This window comes from Anomaloglossus baeobatrachus, chromosome 7 (genome assembly GCF_048569485.1).
Source record: "Anomaloglossus baeobatrachus isolate aAnoBae1 chromosome 7, aAnoBae1.hap1, whole genome shotgun sequence".
Classification (NCBI taxonomy): domain Eukaryota; kingdom Metazoa; phylum Chordata; class Amphibia; order Anura; family Aromobatidae; genus Anomaloglossus; species Anomaloglossus baeobatrachus.
This window is the reverse complement of record NC_134359.1, coordinates 55,125,501-55,147,064: the sequence shown is the minus strand read 5'-3', so window position 1 is coordinate 55,147,064 and position 21,564 is coordinate 55,125,501. Positions and strand designations below refer to the sequence as shown.

The window sequence follows — 21,564 nt, the reverse complement described above, 5'->3', positions numbered from 1 at the left end:
GCCATGAATGTTGGGACCTTGTTGTTGTGCCGTGACGCCATTAGGTCGACGTCCGGCATCCCCCAGCGGCAACAGATCTCCTGAAACACGTCCGGGTGAAGGGACCATTCCCCTGCGTCCATGCCCTGGCGACTGAGAAAGTCTGCTTCCCAGTTTTCTACGCCCGGGATGTGAACTGCGGATATGGTGGATGCTGTGGCTTCCACCCACAGCAGAATCCTCCGGACTTCCTGGAAGGCTTGCCGACTGCGTGTCCCACCTTGGTGGTTGATGTAAGCCACCGCTGTGGAGTTGTCCGACTGAATTCGGATCTGCTTGCCTTCCAGCCACTGCTGGAACGCTTTTAGGGCAAGATACACTGCCCTGATCTCCAGAACATTGATCTGAAGTGAGGACTCTTGCTGAGTCCACGTACCCTGAGCCCTGTGGTGGGAGAAAAACTGCTCCCCACCCTGACAGGCTCGCGTCCGTCGTGACCACCGCCCAGGATGGGGGTAGGAAGGATTTCCCTTTCGATAATGAGGTGGGAAGAAGCCACCACCGAAGGGAAGCTTTGGTTGCTTGAGAGAGGGAGACGTTCCTGTCTAGGGACGTCGGCCTCCTGTCCCACTTGCGTAGGATGTCCCATTGAAGAGGACGCAGGTGAAACTGCGCGAAAGGGACTGCTTCCATTGCTGCCACCATCTTCCCCAGGAAGTGCATGAGGTGCGTCAAGGGGTGTGACCGACCTTGAAGGAGAGATTGTACCCCTGTGTGTAGTGAACGCTGTTTGTCCAGCGGAAGCTTCACTATCGCTGGAAGAGTATGAAACTCCATGCCAAGATATGTCAGTGATTGGACCGGTGTCAGATTTGACTTTGGAAATTGATGATCCACCCGAAACTCTGGAGAATCTCCAGAGTAACGTTGAGGCTGTGTTGGCATGCCTCTTGAGAGGGTGCCTTGACCAGCAGATCGTCTAAGTAAGGTATCACTGAGTGACCCTGAGAGTGGAGGACCGCAACTACTGTAGCCATGACCTTGGTGACAACCCTTGGGGCTGTCGCCAGGCCGAACGGCAGAGCCGCGAACTGAAGGTGTTCGTCTCCTATGGCAAAGCGCAAGAAGCGCTGATGCTCTGGAGCAATTGGTACGTGGAGATAAGCATCCTTGATATCGATCGATGCTAGGAAATCTCCTTGGGACATTGAGGCGATGACGGAGCGGAGGGATTCCATCCGGAACCGCCTGGTCCTTACGTGTTTGTTGAGCAGTTTTAGGTCCAAAACAGGACGGAAGGACCCGTCCTTCTTTGGAACCACAAACAGGTTGGAGTAGAATCCGTGACCCTGTTGCTGAAGAGGAACCGGGACCACCACTCCTTCTGCCTTCAGAATGCCCACCGCCTGCAGAAGAGCCTCGGCTCGCTCGGGAGGCGGAGATGTTCTGAAGAATCGAGTCGGAGGACGAGAGCTGAACTCTATCCTGTAACCGTGAGACAAAATGTCTCTCACCCAACGGTCTTTTACTTGTGGCAGCCAGGTGTCGCAAAAGCGGGAGAGCCTGCCACCGACCGAGGATGCGGTGTGAGGAGGCCGTAAGTCATGAGGAAGCCGCCTTGGTAGCGGCACCTCCGGCGGTCTTTTTAGGGCGTGATTTAGACCGCCATGCGTCGGCGTTCCTCTGATCCTTCTGAGGCCTTTTGGACGAGGAGAATTGTGACCTGCCCGCAGCCCGAGAGGACCGAAACCTCTCCACTGCAACTATGGATCTAGCCGCCAGTCAGGAGATTGGAGGATCCGCCTTGGGACACTGAGTCCAGCCCTTGACCACGTCAGGGGGAAAAGGGTAACGTGTATCCTTAAGGCGCTTGGAAAAACGCTTATCTGGATAAGCTCGGTGTTTCTGGACTGCCTCTCTGAAGTCAGAGTGGTCCAGAAACATACTCTTTGTACGCTTGGGAAACCTGAAACGGAATTTCTCCTGCTGAGATAGCTGACTCCTCCACTGGAGGAGCTGAGGGAGAAATATTCAACATTTCATTGATGGACGCAATAAGATCATTCACTATGGCGTCCCCATCAGGAGTATCAAGGTTGAGAGCGGCTTCAGGATCAGAATCCTGATCAGCTACCTCCGCTTCATCATACAGAGTCCTCTCGCTGAGACCCTGAACATTGTGATGATGTCGAGGGGATATCATATCGAGCTCGCTTAATCGGTCTGGGGCTGCGGTCCGTGTCAGAGACCTCACCCTGGGATCCATGAGACACCCCGGGAGGACATTGCTGTTCCAACTGAGGGGGACCAGGGGGCAATGATTCCACAGTGCCCCTGGCTTGAGATGCCGGCCTGGACTGCAAGGCTTCTAATATCTTAGCCATAGTCTCAGAAAGTCTTTCAGTAAAAACTGCAAACTCCGTCCCTGTCACCTGGACAGTGTTAACAGGTGGTTCTCCCTGGGCCACCCCTAGCAGAGGCTCCGGCTGAGAAAGTGCCACAGGGGCCGAGCATTGCACACAATGAGGGTCAGTGGAACCTGCCGGCAGTACAGCCGTACATGCTGCACAGGCAGCATAGTAAGTATGTGCCATGGCACCCTTGCTATTTGTGGACGACATGCTGTTGTCTCCTCTGAGCAATACAGGAGGGTAAATAGCCACAAATCAACAGTGCACCCTACAGTGTAAAGTATAGACCATAATCATATAAACTATAAATACACTTCTGCACTAGTGGGGCCAGCACCACAGGTGCTGCTTACCGCCTGCGCAAAGCGTTTGTGTGGGCACCAGAATTCCTGCCTGGGTCTCTTTGAGCTTGTCTCTCCTCTCCAGCGTTAGCAGAGCTGAGAGGAATGGCTGCCAGCGTCCTGGGGAGAGGAGGGAGCCGTGGGCGTGACCCGGAAAAGTGCGGGAACTGGTGCCCCACTGTGCAGAGTGAGGGGGGTGGAGTATGCAAAGCATGCTCCAGCCCTCAGTGCTGCCGACCTGTACAGTGTCCCGCCCTTTCCCTGACTGGCAGGGCTGGGGGCGGGAAAAGAATGAGACTAGGCCGCAGAAGCCGGGGACTATAGTTATAAGCGCGGCCGCCGTATAAGCGCGGTCGGCGCGGAAGTCCCCGGCGCACTAACAGTCACAGCCGCGCCGCAGGGATAACCATGGCAGCGGCGGTCAGCGCGGCAGTCCCCCTACACAAATACACTCAGCGACGCTGAGTGTATAGTGGCACACATGCAGCAAGCGCTGCTGTCCCCGGTGCACTAGCACACCCAGCAATGCTGGAGTGTTGCTGTGCGCGGTCCCCACGGGGACACAGAGTACCTCCAAGTAGCAGGGCCATGTCCCTGAACGATACTCGGCTCCTATCCAGCAGGGTCCTCAGGAGCTGTGGATGGAGCACGGTCTCCTGTGCCTGGAGACCGATGGGATCCCACTTCACCCAGAGCCCTAATTGAGGGATGGGGAAGGAAAGCAGCATGTGGGCTCCAGCCTGCGTACCCGCAATGGATACCTCAACCTTAACAACACCGCCGACATAAGTGGGGTGAGAAGGGAGCATGCTGGGGGCCCTGTTATGGGCCCTCTTTTCTTCCATCCGACATAGTCAGCAGCTGCTGCTGACTAAGCTGTGGAGCTATGCGTGGATGTCTGACCTCCTTCGCACAAAGCATAAAAACTGATGAGCCCGTGGCAGCACGGGGGGTGTATAGGCTGAAGGGGAGGGGCTTTACACTTTTAGTGTAATACTTTGTGTGGCCTCCGGAGGCATAGCTATACACCCAATTGTCTGGGTCTCCCAATTAGGAGCGACAAAGAAATTAACTATTTCACGATGCATTATTAGTAGCGCAGATAGAACCACAGAATCGCACTTGCCTTCAATGAATGGTCTTTTAGCTGAGGGTTAATATATATTCACTTGGTGTCTTTGATGTGTATGTCCCAGATTCACAAAAAAGAAGGGAATTTTGTTACTTACCGTAAATTCCTTTTCTTCTAGCTCCTATTGGGAGACCCAGACGATTGGGTGTATAGCACTGCCTCCGGAGGCCACACAAAGCAATTACACTAAAAAGTGTAAGGCCCCTCCCCTTCTGGCTATACACCCCCAGTGGGATCACTGGCTCACCAGTTTTAGTGCAAAAGCAAGAAGGAGGAAAGCCAATAACTGGTTTAAACAAATTCACTCCGAAGTAACGTCGGAGAACTGAAAACCGTTCAACATGAACAACATGTGTACCCGAAAAACAACCAAAAATCCCGAAGGACAACAGGGCGGGTGCTGGGTCTCCCAATAGGAGCTAGAAGAAAAGGAATTTACGGTAAGTAACAAAATTCCCTTCTTCTTCGGCGCTCCATTGGGAGACCCAGACGATTGGGACGTCCAAAAGCTGTCCCTGGGTGGGTAAAGAATACCTCATGTTAGAGCTGCAAGACAGCCCTCCCCTATAGGGAGGCAACTGCCGCCTGCAGGACTCTTCTACCTAGGCTGGCGTCCGCCGAAGCATAGGTATGCACCTGATAATGTTTGGTGAAAGTGTGCAGACTCGACCAGGTAGCTGCCTGGCACACCTGTTGAGCCGTAGCCTGGTGTCGCAATGCCCAGGACGCACCCACGGCTCTGGTAGAATGGGCCTTCAGCCCTGATGGAACCGGAAGCCCAGCAGAACGGTAGGCTTCAAGAATTGGTTCTTTGATCCATCAAGCCAGGGTGGCCTTAGAAGCCTGCAACCCTTTGCGCTTACCAGCGACAAGGACAAAGAGTGCATCCGAACGGCGCAAGGGCGCCGTGCGGGAAATGTAGATTCTGAGTGCTCTCACCAGATCCAACAAATGTAAATCCTTCTCATACCGATGAACTGCATGAGGACAAAACGAAGGCAAAGAGATATCCTGATTAAGATGAAAAGAGGATACCACCTTCGGGAGAAACTCCTGAATGGGGCGCAGCACTACCTTGTCCTGGTGGAAGACCAGGAAGGGAGCCTTGGATGATAGCGCTGCCAGCTCAGACACTCTCCGAAGAGATGTGATCGCTACTAGAAAAGCCACTTTCTGTGATAGTCTAGAAAGTGAAACCTCCCTCAGAGGCTCGAAGGGCGGCTTCTGGAGGGCAACTAGTACCCTGTTCAGATCCCATGGATCTAACGGCCGCTTGTACGGGAATACGATATGGCAAACCCCCTGTAGGAACGTGCGCACCTTAGGAAGGCGTGCCAAACGCCTCTGAAAAAAGACGGATAGCGCCGAGACCTGACCTTTAAGGGAGCCGAGCGACAAACCTTTTTCTAACCCAGATTGCAGGAAAGAAAGAAAGGTAGGCAATGCAAATGGCCAGGGGGACACTCCCTGAGCAGAGCACCAGGATAAGAATATCCTCCACGTTCTGTGGTAGATCTTAGCGGACGTGGGCTTCCTAGCCTGTCTCATGGTGGCAACGACCCCTTGGGATAATCCTGAAGACGCTAGGATCCAGGACTCAATGGCCACACAGTCAGGTTCAGGGCCGCAGAATTCCGATGGAAAAACGGCCCTTGGGACAGTAAGTCTGGTCGGTCTGGTAGTGCCCACGGTTGGCCGACCGTGAGCTGCCACAGATCCGGATACCACGCCCTCCTCGGCCAGTCTGGGGCGACGAGTATGACGCGGCTGCAATCGGATCTGATCTTGCGTAGCACTCTGGGCAAGAGTGCCAGAGGTGGAAACACATAAGGGAGCCGGAACTGCGACCAATCTTGCACTAGGGCGTCTGCCGCCAGCGCTCTTTGATCGCGAGACCGTGCCATGAAGGTTGGGACCTTGTTGTTGTGCCGGGACGCCATGAGGTCGACGTCCGGCCTTCCCCATCGGCGACAGATTTCCTGAAACACGTCTGGGTGAAGGGACCATTCCCCTGCGTCCATGCCCTGGCGACTGAGGAAGTCTGCTTCCCAGTTTTCTACGCCGGGGATGTGAACTGCGGATATGGTGGAGGCCGTGGCTTCCACCCACATCAGAATCCGCCGGACTTCCTGGAAGGCTTGCCGACTGCGTGTCCCCCCTTGGTGGTTGATGTATGCCACCGCTGTGGAGTTGTCCGACTGAATTCGGATCTGCCTTCCTTCCAGCCACTGCTGGAAGGCTAGTAGGGCAAGATACACTGCTCTGATTTCCAGAACATTGATCTGAAGGGTGGACTCCTGCTGAGTCCACGTACCCTGAGCCCTGTGGTGGAGAAAAACTGCTCCCCACCCTGACAGACTCGCGTCTGTCGTGACCACCGCCCAAGACGGTGGTAGGAAGGATCTTCCCTGTGATAATGAGGTGGGAAGAAGCCACCACTGCAGAGAGTCCTTGGCCGTCTGGGAAAGGGAGACTTTCCTGTCCAGGGATTTTGACTTCCCGTCCCATTGGCGGAGAATGTCCCATTGAAGTGGGCGCAGATGAAACTGCGCAAACGGAACCGCCTCCATTGCCGCCACCATCTTCCCGAGGAAGTGCATGAGGCGTCTTAAGGAGTGCGACTGACTTTGAAGGAGAGCCTGCACCCCAGTCTGTAGAGACCGCTGCTTGTCCAGCGGAAGCTTCACTATCGCTGAGAGAGTATGAAACTCCATGCCAAGATACGTTAGTGATTGGGTCGGTGACAGATTTGACTTTGAGAAGTTGATGATCCACCCGAACGTCTGGAGAGTCTCCAGTGCAACAGTCAAGCTGAGTTGGCATGCCTCTTGAGAGGGTGCCTTGACCAGTAGATCGTCCAAGTAAGGGATCACAGAGTGTCCCTGAGAGTGCAAGACTGCTACCACTGCCGCCATGATCTTGGTGAACACCCGTGGGGCTGTCGCCAGACCAAATGGCAGAGCTACGAACTGAAGATGGTCGTCTCCTATCACGAAGCGTAGAAAACGTTGGTGCTCTGTAGCAATCGGCACGTGGAGATAAGCATCCTTGATGTCTATTGATGCTAGGAAATCTCCTTGAGACATTGAGGCAATGACTGAGCGGAGGGATTCCATCCGGAACCGCCTGGCGTTCACATGCTTGTTGAGCAGTTTTAGGTCCAGAACAGGACGGAATGAGCCGTCCTTTTTTGGCACCACAAAGAGATTGGAGTAAAAACCTTGACCTCGTTCCTGAAGAGGAACAGGGACCACCACTCCTTCTGCTCTTAGAGAATTCACTGCCTGCAGAAGGGCATCTGCTCGGTCGGGATGTGGGGAAGTTCTGAAGAACCGAGGCGGAGGACGAGAACTGAACTCTATCCTGTACCCGTGAGACAAAATGTCTGTTACCCACCGGTCTTTGACCTGTGGCAGCCAAATGTCGCAAAAGCGGGAGAGCCTGCCACCGACCGAGGATGCGGAGGGAGGCGGACGAAAGTCATGAGGCAGCCGCCTTGGAAGCGGTACCTCCGGTTGCTTTCTTGGGGCGTGAGTGAGCCCGCCAGGAATCAGAGCTCCTTTGCTCTTTCTGAGTCCCTTTGGACGAGGAGAATTGGGGCTTGCCCGAGCCTCGAAAGGACCGAAACTTTGACTGCCACTTCCTCTGTGGAGGTTTGCTTGATCTGGGCTGGGGTAAGGAGGAGTCCTTACCTTTGGACTGTTTAATGATTTCCGCCAATTGCTCACCAAACAGTCTGTCTCCAGATAATGGCAAGCTGGTTAAACATTTTTTAGAAGCAGAATCTGCTTTCCATTCCTTTAACCACAAGGCTCTGCGCAAAACTACAGAGTTGGCGGATGCCATTGAGGTACGGCTCGTAGAGTCCAGTACCGCATTGATAGCGTAGGTCGCAAACGCAGACATTTGCGTAGTTAGGGACGCCACTTGCGGCACTGCTGGACGTATGAGAGAGTCCACCTGTGCCAGACCAGCTGAAATAGCTTGGAGCGCCCACACGGCCGCGAATGCTGGAGCAAACGACGCGCCAATAGCTTCATAGACAGATTTCAACCAAAGGTCCATCTGTCTGTCATTGGCATCTTTAAGTGAAGCCCCATCCTCCACTGCAACTATGGATCTAGCTGCAAGTCTGGATATTGGAGGGTCCACTTTTGGACACTGGGTCCAGCGTTTGACCACGTCAGGGGGAAAAGGATAACGTGTATCCTTAAGGCGTTTAGAAAAACGCTTGTCCGGATAAGTATTGTGTTTCTGGATGGATTCTCTGAAGTCAGAGTGGTCCAGAAAAGTACTCAATTTACGCTTGGGATACAGGAAATGGAATTTCTCCTGCTGTGCAGCTGCCTCCTCTGCAGAAGGGGCTGGGGGAGAAATATCCAACAGCCTATTGATGGCCGCTATAAGGTCATTTACCATGGCGTCACCATCTGGCGTATCCAAATTGAGTGCGGCGTCAGGACAAGACTCCTGATCACCCACCTCTGAGCCATCATATAGAGACCCTTCTCGCTGAGACCCTGATCCGCGTGATGACGTGGAGGGTCTCTCCCAGCGAGCTCGCTTAGGCGGACTGGGACTGTCATCGGAGTCAGAGCCCTCAGCCTGTGATGCCTGGGACCCCCTTGAATTACGGATTAATTCCAGCTGAGGGGGGCCGGGGAACATAGACACAGCGGTGTCCATGGTCTGAGCAACTGGCCTGGACTGCAAGGTCTCCAGGATTTTTGTCATAGTCACAGACATTTTATCAGCAAAGACTGCAAATTCTGTCCCCGTCACCGGGGTAGGGTTCACAGGCGTCTCTGCCTGGGCTACCACCACAATAGGCTCTGGCTGACGAAGTGCCACTGGGACTGAACATTGCACACAATGAGAGTCGTTGGAGCCTGCTGGTAGATTAGCCCCACATGCTGTACAAGCAGTGTATACAGCCCGTGCCTTGGCACCCTTGCGTTTTGCGGATGACATGCTGTTGTCTCCTCAAAGCAATATAGGGTGTACAGCCAAGAAGCGACCTTACAGTGCAGTACACAAATATAACACTGTGGCACTAGTGGGGCCGCACGTATGTGCTGCTTACCGCCCGCTTAGCGCGGGTGTGTGGTCGCCAGAAACCCCTAGCCTGGGTCCCTCAGAGCCTGCGTCCGTTCTCCAGCCAGACTGCATGTGTATAATGGCTGCCGGCGTCCTGGGGAGCTGCAAGCCTGGGGGCGGGCCTAGGGCGTGCACAGAGAAAAAGCGCGAAGCCTGTGTCCTACTGTGCTCAGTGAGAGGGCTGGAGCATGTAAATCGTGCTCCAGCCCTCGGCGCTGCCGATTGAACAACGTCTCTCCCCTACCCTGATTGACAGGGTGGGGGGCGTTAACGAAGCGGAGCTAGGCCGCAGTAAACCGGGAACTAAAGTTAGAAGCGCCGCCGCCGTAAAAGCGCGGTCGGCGCGTCCCCGGCGCACTACAAGTCGCAGCTGCGCCGCCGCTCCAGGGGCGGTCGGCGCGGCGATCCACACACATAAAGTCCCCCAGTAATCTGCGGGGACTATAAGCCCAGCGCACAGCGCTACAGTCCCCGGCGCACTAGCACACCCAGCAAGCCTGGGGTGTGCGTGGCCCGCCATACGGGGACACAGAGTACCTGAAAGTTGCAGGGCCTTGTCCCTGAACGGCACTCCCGCTCCACATCCAGCAGGTTCTATGGGTCTGTGGATGGAGCCCGGCCTCAGGGCTTGGTGGCCGGTAAGATCCCACTTCCTCAGAGCCCCTCAGGGGGATGGGGAAGGAAAACAGCATGTGGGCTCCAGCCTCCGTACCCGCAATGGGTACCTCAACCTTACAAACCACAAGTGGGGTAAGAAGGGAGCATGCTGGGGGCCCCATATGGGCCCTCTTTTCTTCCATCCGATATAGTCAGCAGCTACTGCTGACTAAACAGTGGAGCTATGCGTGGATGTCTGACCTCCTTCGCACAAAGCAGAAAACTGGTGAGCCAGTGATCCCACTGGGGGTGTATAGCCAGAAGGGGAGGGGCCTTACACTTTTTAGTGTAATTGCTTTGTGTGGCCTCCGGAGGCAGTGCTATACACCCAATCGTCTGGGTCTCCCAATGGAGCGCCGAAGAAAATTATTTTGATTATTTATTGGGACTCAATATATTAATTGTCTGTGTCTCTCTATTTACTGTCGGTACCTTTATGCTATATTTTAGTGTTTTAATGAATATAAATAAAGATTGGTATTTTACTATTATCCTTGTCACTCCTTTAATTGGCCATCTACTGATGTCCAGGTTGTGTTTAAATTATGCTGGTTGGAGTGCTATGCGCTAATATATTTGGACATGTGGTTACTAATAATGTTGGATGCGGTATTTGGAATCTCCGGTGATCTGTTGTAACGCTAGGGAAGCTTTGGTGACAGTCCTGGGTCATAGTCCCAAGTGGACAAAGAGCGTATGGGATAGGAGTTGTCACTTTGAGACCAGGTCTTTAAAGCGTCTATCCAGTGCCGATGCTGTTAATATGGTATATAAAGCAGCTTGCTTTTCCTGTGAGGTCTACAGACAAAAAACGGTCCCTGCCATGGACGCTTGCATTCCACTAGAAGAGCAGCTTTAGAGAATTTGCTTCCAAAGCTTCACTTTGTTCGATCATCACCTGCTCCAGGCTGAATTCTAGTTTGGTTAAATAGTGTACTCATTAGCCCCTTCATACGTGGGCCAATTTCCGTTTTTTTGTCCCCTTCTTCCAACAACCATAACTTTTTTTTTTATTTTTCCGTCAATATAGTGGGACAAGTTGTACATTTAAATGACCCCAATCATTCTGCCATAGAGTGTACTGGAAACCAGGAAAAAAAAAAACCTCAAAAAATACTGAAATTGCAAAAAAAGTGCAATTTCACAATTTATGCTTCTCTTTTTATTTACCATGTTTATTATATGGTAAAACTGGATTGGCAATATGATTCCCCAGGTCAGTACGAGTACATAAATACCAAACGTACATTTTTTTTTTGTCTTGGGGTAAAAAAAAAAAAAAAAAGTGGAAATTTCTAAAAATAAAGAAAGGAATTTTGTTTACTTACCGTAAATTCCTTTTCTTCTAGCTCCTATTGAGAGACCCAGACAATTGGGTGTATAGCTTCTGCCTCCGGAGGCCACACAAAGTATTACACTTTAAAAAGTGTAACCCCTCCCCTCTGCCTATACACCCCCCCGTGCATCACGGGCTCCTCAGTTTTGGTGCAAAAGCAGGAAGGAGAAAACTTATAAATTGGTCTAAGGTAAATTCAATCCGAAGGATGTTCGGAGAACTGAAACCATGAACCAAAGAACAATTCAACATGAACAACATGTGTACACAAAAGAACAACAGCCCGAAGGGAACAGGGGCGGGTGCTGGGTCTCCCAATAGGAGCTAGAAGAAAAGGAATTTACGGTAAGTAAACAAAATTCCCTTCTTCTTTGTCGCTCCATTGGGAGACCCAGACAATTGGGACGTCCAAAAGCAGTCCCTGGGTGGGTAAAAGAATACCCTGATAAAAAGAGCCGACCACGGCCCTCCTCTTACAGGTGGGCAACCGCCGCCTGAAGGACTCGCCTACCTAGACTGGCATCCGCCGAAGCATAGGTATGCACCTGATAGTGTTTCGTGACAGTGTGCAGACTAGACCAGGTAGCTGCCTGACACACCTGCTGAGCCGTCGCCCGGTGCCGCAATGCCCAGGACGCACACACGGCTCTGGTAGAATGGGCTTTCAGCCCTGAAGGAATCGGAAGCCCAGAAGAACGGTAGGCTTCAAAAATCGGTTTCTTGATCCACCGAGCCAAGGTTGACTTGGAAGCCTGCGACCCCTTACGCTGGCCAGCGACAAGGACAAAGAGCGCATCAGAACGGCGCAGTGGCGCCGTGCGAGACACGTAGATCCGCAGTGCTCTCACTAGATCTAACAAATGCAAATCCTTTTCACATTGGTGAATTGGATGAGGGCAAAATGAAGGTAAGGAGATATCCTGATTGAGATGAAAAGGGGACACCACTTTGGGGAGAAAGTCCGGGACCGGACGCAGAACCACCTTATCCTGGTGAAATACCAGGAAGGGGGCTTTGCATGACAGCGCTGCAAGCTCTGACACTCTTCGGAGTGATGTGACTGCCACTAGAAATGCCACCTTCTGCGAAAGACGTGATAGAGAGACATCCTTCAGCGGCTCGAAAGGTGGTTTCTGAAGAGCCCGTAGAACCCTGTTGAGATCCCAGGGTTCCAGCGGACGCTTGTAAGGTGGAACTATGTGGCAAGCTCCCTGCAGGAACGTGCGGACCTGCGGAAGCCTGGCTAGACGCTTTTGAAAAAACACGGAAAGCGCAGAAACTTGTCCCTTGAGAGAGCCGAGAGACAAACCCTTGTCCATTCCGGATTGAAGAAAGGAAAGAAACGTGGGTAAGGCAAACGGCCAGGGGGTAAACCCCTTATCAGAGCACCAGGCTAAGAAGATCCTCCAAGCCCTGTGATAGATCTTGGCTGACGTTGGTTTCCTGGCCTGTCTCATAGTGGCAATGACCTCTTGAGATAGTCCTGGCTCCTAGCGTCCTCAGGGTTCAATGGCCACACAGTCAGGTTGAGGGCCGCAGAATTCAGATGGAAAAATGGCCCTTGAGACAGCAAGTCTGGTCGGTCTGGGAGCGCCCACGGTTGACCCACCGTGAGGTGCCACAGGTCCGGGTACCACGACCTCCTCGGCCAGTCTGGAGCGACGAGGATGGCGCGGCGGCAGTCGGACCTGATCTTGCGCAACACTCTGGGCAGCATTGCCAGAGGAGGGAATACATAAGGCAGTCGAAACTGCGACCAATCCTGAACTAAGGCGTCCGCCGCCAGAGCTCTGTGATCCTGAGACCGTGCCATGAATGCCGGGACTTTGTTGTTGTGCCGAGACGCCATGAGATCGACGTCCGGCGTTCCCCAGCGGCAACAGATCTCTTGAAATACGTCCGGGTGAAGAGACCATTCCCCTGCGTCCATGCCCTGGCGACTGAGAAAGTCTGCTTCCCAGTTTTCTACGCCTGGGATGTGAACCGCGGAGATGGTGGAGGCTGTGGCCTCCGCCCACAGCAGAATCCGCCGAACTTCTTGGAAGGCTTGACGACTGCGAGTGCCGCCCTGGTGGTTGATGTACGCGAACGCCGTGGCCTTGTCCGACTGTATGCGGATCTGCCTTTGTCCAGCGGTAGCTTGACTATCGCTGAGAGAGTATGAAACTCCATCCCGAGGTAAGTCAGTGATTGGGTCGGAGTCAATTTTGACTTTGGGAAATTGATGATCCACCCGAACCTCTGGAGAGTCTCCAGAGCCACGGTCAGACTGTGTTGACATGCCACCCGGGAGGGTGCCTTGACTAGGAGATCGTCTAAGTAAGGGATCACCGAGTGTCCCTGAGAGTGTAGGACCGCCACCACGGATGCCATGACCTTGGTGAAGACCCGTGGGGCTGTCGCCAGGCCGAAAGGCAGTGCCACAAACTGAAGGTGTTCGTCCCCAATGGCAAAACGCAGGAAGCGTTGATGCTCTGGAGCGATCGGCACGTGGAGATAGGCATCCCTGATGTCGATTGATGCCAGGAAGTCTCCTTGGGACATCGAAGCGATGACAGAGCGGAGGGATTCCATGCGAAACCGCCTGGTTCTCACATGTCTGTTGAGCAATTTGAGGTCCAAAACGGGACGGAATGAACCGTCCTTTTTTGGTACCACGAACAGGTTCGAGTAAAAACCGCGACCACGTTCCTGAAGGGGAACGGGGATCACAACTCCTTCTGTCTTCAGAGTGTCCACCGCCTCAAAAAGTGCAACGGTTCGCTCGGGGGGCGGAGATGTTCTGAAAAAACGAGTCGGAGGACGAGAGCTGAACTCTATCCTGTAACTGTGAGACAGAATGTCCCTCACCCATCGGTCTTGGACATGTGGCCACCAGGCGTCGCAAAAACGGGAGAGCCTGCACCGACCGAGGATGCGGTTTGGGGAGGCCGAAAGTCATGAGGAGGCCGCCTTGGAGACGGTGCCTCCGGCGGTCTTTGGAGGACGTGACTTAGACCGCCATGCAGAAGAGTGTCTCTGGCTCTTCTGTGGCCTGTTGGACGATGAGGATTGGGACCTGGCTGAGGGCCGAAAGGACCGAAACCTCGATTGAATTTTTCTTTGCTGAGGTCTCTTTGGTTTGGGCTGGGGTAAGGACGAGTCCTTTCCCTTGGATTGCTTAATAATTTCATCCAATTGTTCGCCAAACAATCGGTCGCCAGAAAAGGGCAAACCGGTCAAGAACTTCTTGGAAGCAGAGTCTGCCTTCCATTCGCGTAGCCACATGGCCCTGCGGACTGCCACCGAATTGGCGGATGCTACCGCTGTACGGCTAGCCGAGTCCAGGACAGCATTCATGGCGTAGGATGAAAATACCGACGCCTGAGACGTTAAAGACGCTACTTGCGGAGCAGAGGTACGGGTGACCGCATTAATCTCAGACAGACAAGCTGAGATAGCCTGGAGTGCCCACACTGCTGCAAAGGCTGGGGCACAGGACGCGCCTATGGCTTCATAGATGGATTTCATTAGGAGCTCTATATGCCTGTCCGTGGCATCCTTGAGCGTTGAACCGTCAGCCACTGCTACTACGGATCTAGCCGCCAGTCTAGAGACTGGAGGATCCACCTTGGGACATTGAGCCCAACCCTTAACTACGTCAGAGGGGAAGGGGTAACGTGTGTCATTAAGGCGTTTAAGTAAAGCGCTTGTCCGGGAAAGCCCTGTGCTTCTGGACAGCATCTCTGAAGTTCGAGTGATCGAAGAAAACACTCCGAGTACGTTTGGGAAACCTAAATTGGTGCTTCTCCTGCTGTGCTGCCGACTCCTCTATAGGTAGAGCTGGGGGAGAAAGATCTAGCACCTGGTTGATGGACGCTATAAGGTCATTTACTATGGCGTCCCTTTCAGGTGTATCAAGATTGAGAGCAACGTCAGGGTCAGAGTCCTGGGCTGCGACCTCCGCCTCATCCTCTAGAGAGTCCTCAAGCTGAGACCCCGAACAGCGTGATGAAGTCGGGGAAGATTCTAAGCGAGCCCGCTTAGCCGGTCTGGGACTGCGGTCCGTGCCGGAGTCCTCCACGTAATAACTAGAGGCCACCCCAGGAGCACGCTTCGTCGCAGACCGAGAGGGGCCTGGGGGCGATCCCGCAGTGCCCGGGGCCTGTGTAAGGGCCGGTCTGGGCTGCAAAGCTTCTAGTATCTTAGCAGACCATTTGTCCATAGACTGAGCCATGGATTGTGAAAGTGACTCAGAGAGTTTCTCAGCAAAAGCTGCAAACTCTGTCCCTGCCGCCTGGACAGGGGAAGCCGGCGGTTCTACCTGGGCCGAGGGTCCCACCAGTGCCCCAGGCTCCGGCTGAGCGAGTGCCACATGGCCCGAGCATTGCTCACAGTGAGGGTAGGTGGAACCTGCAGGTAGCATAGCCGCACAAGAGGTACAGGTTGCAAAATAACCCTGTGTCTTGGCACCCTTGTTCCTTGTGAACGACATGCTGTAGTCTCCCAGGAGAGTGATCACTGAGGGATATATAGCCACAAGCTAACAGTACAGCCGAACCGAGAAAATGTATACAATATAATATATATATATACAGTTCAGCACTCTAGGGGGCCCAGCACCGGTGGGAAGAAGCCACCTGGCTTACCGACCGCTCAAGCAGTGTGTGGCCACTAGATTCCCTGCCTCGGGTCTCCCAGAGGTGCTGCCAGAAGTCCTCCACCGGCAGAATGTGCTTAAAACATGGCCGTCGGCGTTCACGGGGAGGAGGGAGCCGTGGGCGTAACTACAAAAGTGCGGGAATCTGGTGCCCCAGAGTGAATAGTGAGGGGGGCGGAGGACAGCCAAGTGTGCTCCAGCCCTGTCGGCGTCAGACCGACCGTCCCGCCCTTCCCCCTGACTGGCAGGCCTGGGGGCGGGAGTTTAAGGCACTAGGCCGCAAAAGCCGGGGACTAAAGTTAAAAACCACGGCCGGCAAGCAGGCGCGGTCGGCGCGGTAGTCCCGGTCTCATACCAACACCGCAGTCGCTGCAGCGTCTGAGGCCAAGGTGCTCCATGCACCGTCCCCAAGGGGACACAGAGTACCTGTAGATGCAGGGCCCTGTCCCTGATGATACTCAGTCTCCTGTCCGTCAGAATCCCACAGGGGCTGCGGAGGGAGCCCGGTCCCAGTGCCTGGATGACCGGATAGGATCCCACTTCTCCCAGAGCCCCTAAGGGATGGGGAAGGAAAACGGCATGTGGCTCCGGCCTGTGTACCCGCAATGGGTACCTCAACCTTAACAACACCGCCGACTTAGTGGGGTGAGAAGGGAGCATGCCGGGAGCCCTGTTAGGGCCCTCTTTTCTTCCATCCGATATAATCAGCAGCTGCTGCTGACTAAAAATGGGAGCATGAGTGCATGTGTGCCTCCTTCAACACAAAGCATAAAACTGAGGAGCCCGTGATGCACGGGGGGGTGTATAGGCAGAGGGGAGGGGTTACACTTTTTAAAGTGTAATACTTTGTGTGGCCTCCGGAGGCAGAAGCTATACACCCAATTGTCTGGGTCTCCCAATGGAGCGACAAAGAAATTATTGTTCCCAACGAGGACCCTTTGTTTCAGTCACAATTTGGAAGTTGAGTGTTTGGTAGTCACTCCATTCACGGTCTCTGGGCCTGCGTAGCATAGCACTGAGCAGCCCTAAAGGAAATGAATGGAGCCGGGCACCCACACTGCCATTCCATTCTAATGGGGATAAACGTACTCTGTTCTGCCGATCAGTGGAGTTTCACGGGGTCAGACTGCCACTGATCAATATCCTTTGGATAGGTGATGACTTGTTTTCACCATACAGCTCCTGTACTTGAAAATAATACTCTTGAGCACGAAAAACAATCAAGAAACGAGATCCTAATGCTCGGTACTAGCAATGCTTCTAGAGAGGTAATACTGTATCTGATGGAGCACATGTCATATCTTTAAACTCGTCAAGAGTTGGATATTGACTTAAAGGGCCACTAAATATGGTAGATGTGGTGGTCTCCTAAAAAGAGCCACTCCTTGGCTAGGTCCTTCCCGGAGGGATATCTGGCTATTTTCCGTGTCGAGACTCCTAACAGAGGCTCCACGGACCCTTTTGATTTGCATACTTTCCAAGGGGCAATGCACCTGGGATTTCACTGTGTTGAGCGCCCTCGCTGGCTGCCAGCAGTGTTTTCTCTGGCTGGTGTCCCCGAGATCAGTGATTCTTTTGTCTTGATGGAGAACGTTAGGATTCATTTTCTGCAGCACCCCATGAGAACCTGCACATTATGAGCCCATAAGCTTTTATGGTTAATGTATTACAGTAACTTATACTGCAGGCTCCAACATACTCTGCAGCGTGAATCCCATTACCAGTGATACTATATAAATCCACATTCTCACATTTTGACTTCTGCACATGGACGAGTTCTCCACAATTATGTATCCGGACTTCCGTTGATGGTTTGCTGGAAGCATCTGTTTTCTGATTCTCAATCTCTCTTACCACATCCTGTCCAGATATTAATTGTCCAAAAACAACATGAAGACTAGAAAGACAAAGAAGACAACAGTCACCGAGTTTAGCCAAAGACGACACGCTGCGTAGTAAAAGCAAAATGCAAACGAGTTACCCGTCCAGATGAGGCGTTGGCTTCGTTGTTCTGAGAGTCAGATAAGTGGAGGCGTAAAAGAAGGGGGAAAAAAACAACATAAATAAAATAGAAATTATTATTTTTTAAATGGTTTTCACTAATAATTTGCAAAGAACAATCGTCCATAACTGCTTATTCATTACATAGAAGTGTCCTAAGGACAAGAATTTGGCCGCACGTGTCTTCCGCAGAAGTATCTGGTAGTGCATCAATTGAATAGGTGACCACATAATATATGGTAAATAGAGATTGATGGGCAGGGTCCTGGTACATCATTATTCTGGTAGGAGCCCTCCAAACTACATCCTATCTGCAGACATCCTCTTCGGATTTGCAGGCCTGGTGTGACGCCATTATTGTGGCTTGATTCATGCACAATGTCACGCTGAGCCTACTAATCAGAAGAGGCGCCGGAGATGCCGGCCCCTAGACGGAGGGTCACAGGGATCCCCATCGGGCAGTCATGGAGTACTAGACCAGGGCTATGAAAATTGATTTGCTGATCTCTAATGGTTAAGTCGAGCCCTCTGGAGAGAGACGCTCTTTGCAATTGTTCTTTGCTCTTTCTAACCAGGCAACTCCGAAGCCTGGAGCCCCATCTATATTGTCCAAATGCCATAATAAAGCAGAGGGACTGTTGATGTCCAATTGGTGCAACCCCATTAAAAAGGTTTGTCCTCGCGAATTGGAAGGTGAGATGGACAGATTGTGTCATATCTGCACATAACTGCTCAGTGGGGCTCGATCTGCAGGTATTGTGCACTTGTCCTATTCTTAGTATATGAGACCCGAACATGGTAGTGCCCGCTCATCACAGGTTACGAGCACCCGAGTATGGTAGTGCTCACTCACTAGTTACGAGTACTGAGCACCTGAGCATGGTAGTGCTCACTCATCACTAGTTACCAGTACTGAGCACCCGAGCATGGTAGTGCTCACTCACTAGTTACGAGTACTGAGCACCTGAGCATGGTAGTGCCCGCTCATCACTAGTTACCAGTACTGAGCACCCGAGCAAGGTAGTGCTCGCTCATCACTAGTTACGAGTACTGAGCACCCGAGCATGGTAGTGCTCACTCACTAGTTACGAGTACTGAGCACCTGAGCATGGTAGTGCTCACTCACTAGTTACGAGTACAGAGCACCCGAGCATGGTAGTGCTCGCTCATCACTAGTTACGAGTACTGAGCACCCGAGCATGGTAGTGCTCAGTCATCACTAGTTACTAGCACTGAGCACCCGAGCATGGTAGTGCTCGCTCATCACTAGTTACTAGTACTGAGCAACCGAGCATGGTAGTGCTCACTCATCACTAGTTACCAATGCTGAGCACCAGCGCATGGTAGTGCTCGCTCATTGCTAGTTACCAATACCAAGCATGGTAGTGCCCACTCATCACTAGTTACGAGTACCGAGCACCCGAGCATGGTAGTGCTCGCTCATCACTAGTTACGAGTACCGAGCACCCGAACATGGTAGTGCTCGCTCATCACTAGTTACGAGTACTGAGCACCCGAGCATGGTAGTGCTCGCTCATCACTAGTTACTAGTACTGAGCACCCGAACATGGTAGTGCTCGCTCATCACTAGTTACAAGTACCGAGCACCTGAGCATGGTAGTGCTCGCTCATCACTAGTTACTAGTACTGAGCACCCGAGCATGGTAGTGCTCGCTCATCACTAGTTACGAGTACTGAGCACCCGAACATGGTAGTGCTCGCTCATCACTAGTTACTAGTACTGAGCACCTGAGCATGGTAGTGCTCGCTCATTACTAGTTACGAGTACCGAGCAATCGAGCATGGTAGTGCGCACTCATCACTAGTTACCAATGCTAAGCACCAGCGCATGGTAGTGCCCGCTCATTGTTAGTTACCAATACTGAGCACCTGAGCATAGTAGTGCCCGCTCATCGCTAGTTACCAATACCAAGCATGGTAGTGCCCACTCATCACTAGTTACTAGTACTGAGCACCCGAGCATGGTAGTGCTCGCTCATCACTAGTTACTAGTACTGAGCACCCGAGCATGGTAGTGCCCGCTCATCACTAGTTACGAGTACTGAGCATGGTAGTGCTCGCTCATCACTAGTTACGAGTACTGAGCACCCGAGCATGGTAGTGCTCGCTCATTACTAGTTACGAGTACCGAGCAATCGAGCATGGTAGTGCTCGCTCATCACTAGTTACGAGTACTGAGCACCCGAGCATGGTAGTGCTCGCTCATCACTAGTTACGAGTACTGAGCACCCGAGCATGGTAGTGCTCGCTCATTACTAGTTACGAGTACAGAGCAATCGAGCATGGTAGTGCTCGCTCATCACTAGTTACTAGTACTGAGCACCTGAGCATGGTAGTGCTCGCTCATTACTAGTTACGAGTACCGAGCAATCGAGCATGGTAGTGCCCACTCATCACTAGTTACCAATGCTGAGCACCAGCGCATGGTAGTGCCCGCTCATCGCTAGTTACCAATACCAAGCATGGTAGTGCCCACTCATCACTAGTTACTAGAACTGAGCACCCGAGCATGGTAGTGCTCGCTCATCACTAGTTACGAGTACCAAGCACCCGAGCATGGTAGTGCCCGCTCATCACTAGTTACTAGAACTGAGCACCCGAGCATGGTAGTGCTTGCTCATTACTAGTTACGAGTACTGAGCACCCGAGCATGGTAGTGCCCGCTCATCACTAGTTACCAGTACTGAGCACCCGAGCATGGTAGTGCTCAGTCATCACTAGTTACTAGCACTGAGCACCCGAGCATGGTAGTGCTCGCTCATCACTAGTTACTAGTACTGAGCAACCGAGCATGGTAGTGCTCGCTCATCACTAGTTATGAGTACTGAGCACCCGAACATGGTAGTGCTCGCTCATCACTAGTTACAAGTACCGAGCACCTGAGCATGGTAGTGCTCGCTCATCACTAGTTACTAGTACTGAGCACCCGAGCATGGTAGTGCTCGCTCATCACTAGTTACGAGTACTGAGCACCCGAACATGGTAGTGCCCGCTCATCACTAGTTACCAGTACTGAGCACCCGAGCATGGTAGTGCCCGCTCATCACTAGTTACCAGTACTGAGCACCCGAGCATGGTAGTGCCCGCTCATCACTAGTTACCAGTACTGAGCACCCGAGCATGGTAGTGCCCGCTCATCACTAGTTACCAGTACTGAGCACCCGAGCATGGTAGTGCTTGCTCATTACTAGTTACGAGTACCGAGCAATCGAGCATGGTAGTGCTCGCTCATCACTAGTTACCAATACTGAGCACCAGCGCATGGTAGTGCCCGCTCATTGCTAGTTACCAATACTGAGCACCTGAGCATAGTAGTGCCCGCTCATCGCTAGTTACCAATACCAAGCATGGTAGTGTCCACTCATCACTAGTTACAAGTACCGAGCACCTGAGCATGGTAGTGCCCGAAAATCACTAGTAATCAGTAACTACTTACATGAAAAACTGTGACCCATTAGTGTCTTTGCCTCTATTGGCCATTGACAGTAAGAATTCCTTGTTGTGCTGAACTGAGAAGTTCTCATCTGGAGGGGAAAAAAAAAAAAAAAAAAGAATATTATCAAGAAGAGCGTGAAAAGCAGCAGCACGTGACTGCAGGATCAGACTACTCTTGGGATTTCGTACATACCTTCAAAAAACCCTCCGTATATAGACTCTCCGCCTCGTCCATTCCCTGAAAGTATAAATTGTTCTCAGTAGAATGAAAAGTTTAACGTCACCACAGACAGGACCTGCTATGGGGAGACACGAGCGTACCTTCAGTAAAGTCTCCTCCCTGGATCATGAAATCCTTCACCACTCTGTGGAACACGCAGCTTTTGTAATGCAATGGCTTCTGTGTGGTTTTCCCAATACCCTTTTCACCTAGGTAAGGAAAGAGTCAAAGACACGGATTAAACAAAAAATCTCGGCATTTTGACGGTGGGAAATTGTGGGGATCATGTCTACCG

General features: G+C 52.4%; 1 protein-coding gene across 2 annotated transcripts in view; it reads right to left on the bottom strand.

Annotated features, from left to right (window-relative positions):
- The window catches only part of PPIG (peptidylprolyl isomerase G), an 88,541-nt gene that overhangs the window by 58,967 nt on the left and 8,010 nt on the right, over positions 1-21,564 (bottom strand). For both annotated transcript variants that reach the window (XM_075317297.1, XM_075317298.1), the window contains exons 4-8: positions 21,371-21,478; positions 21,243-21,287; positions 21,051-21,138; positions 17,574-17,603; positions 17,344-17,489 (exon numbers count right to left, since the gene is read on the bottom strand). In XM_075317297.1, coding sequence (XP_075173412.1) covers positions 17,344-17,489; positions 17,574-17,603; positions 21,051-21,138; positions 21,243-21,287; positions 21,371-21,478 — 417 coding nt within the window. The remainder of the gene's footprint in view (positions 1-17,343; positions 17,490-17,573; positions 17,604-21,050; positions 21,139-21,242; positions 21,288-21,370; positions 21,479-21,564) is intronic.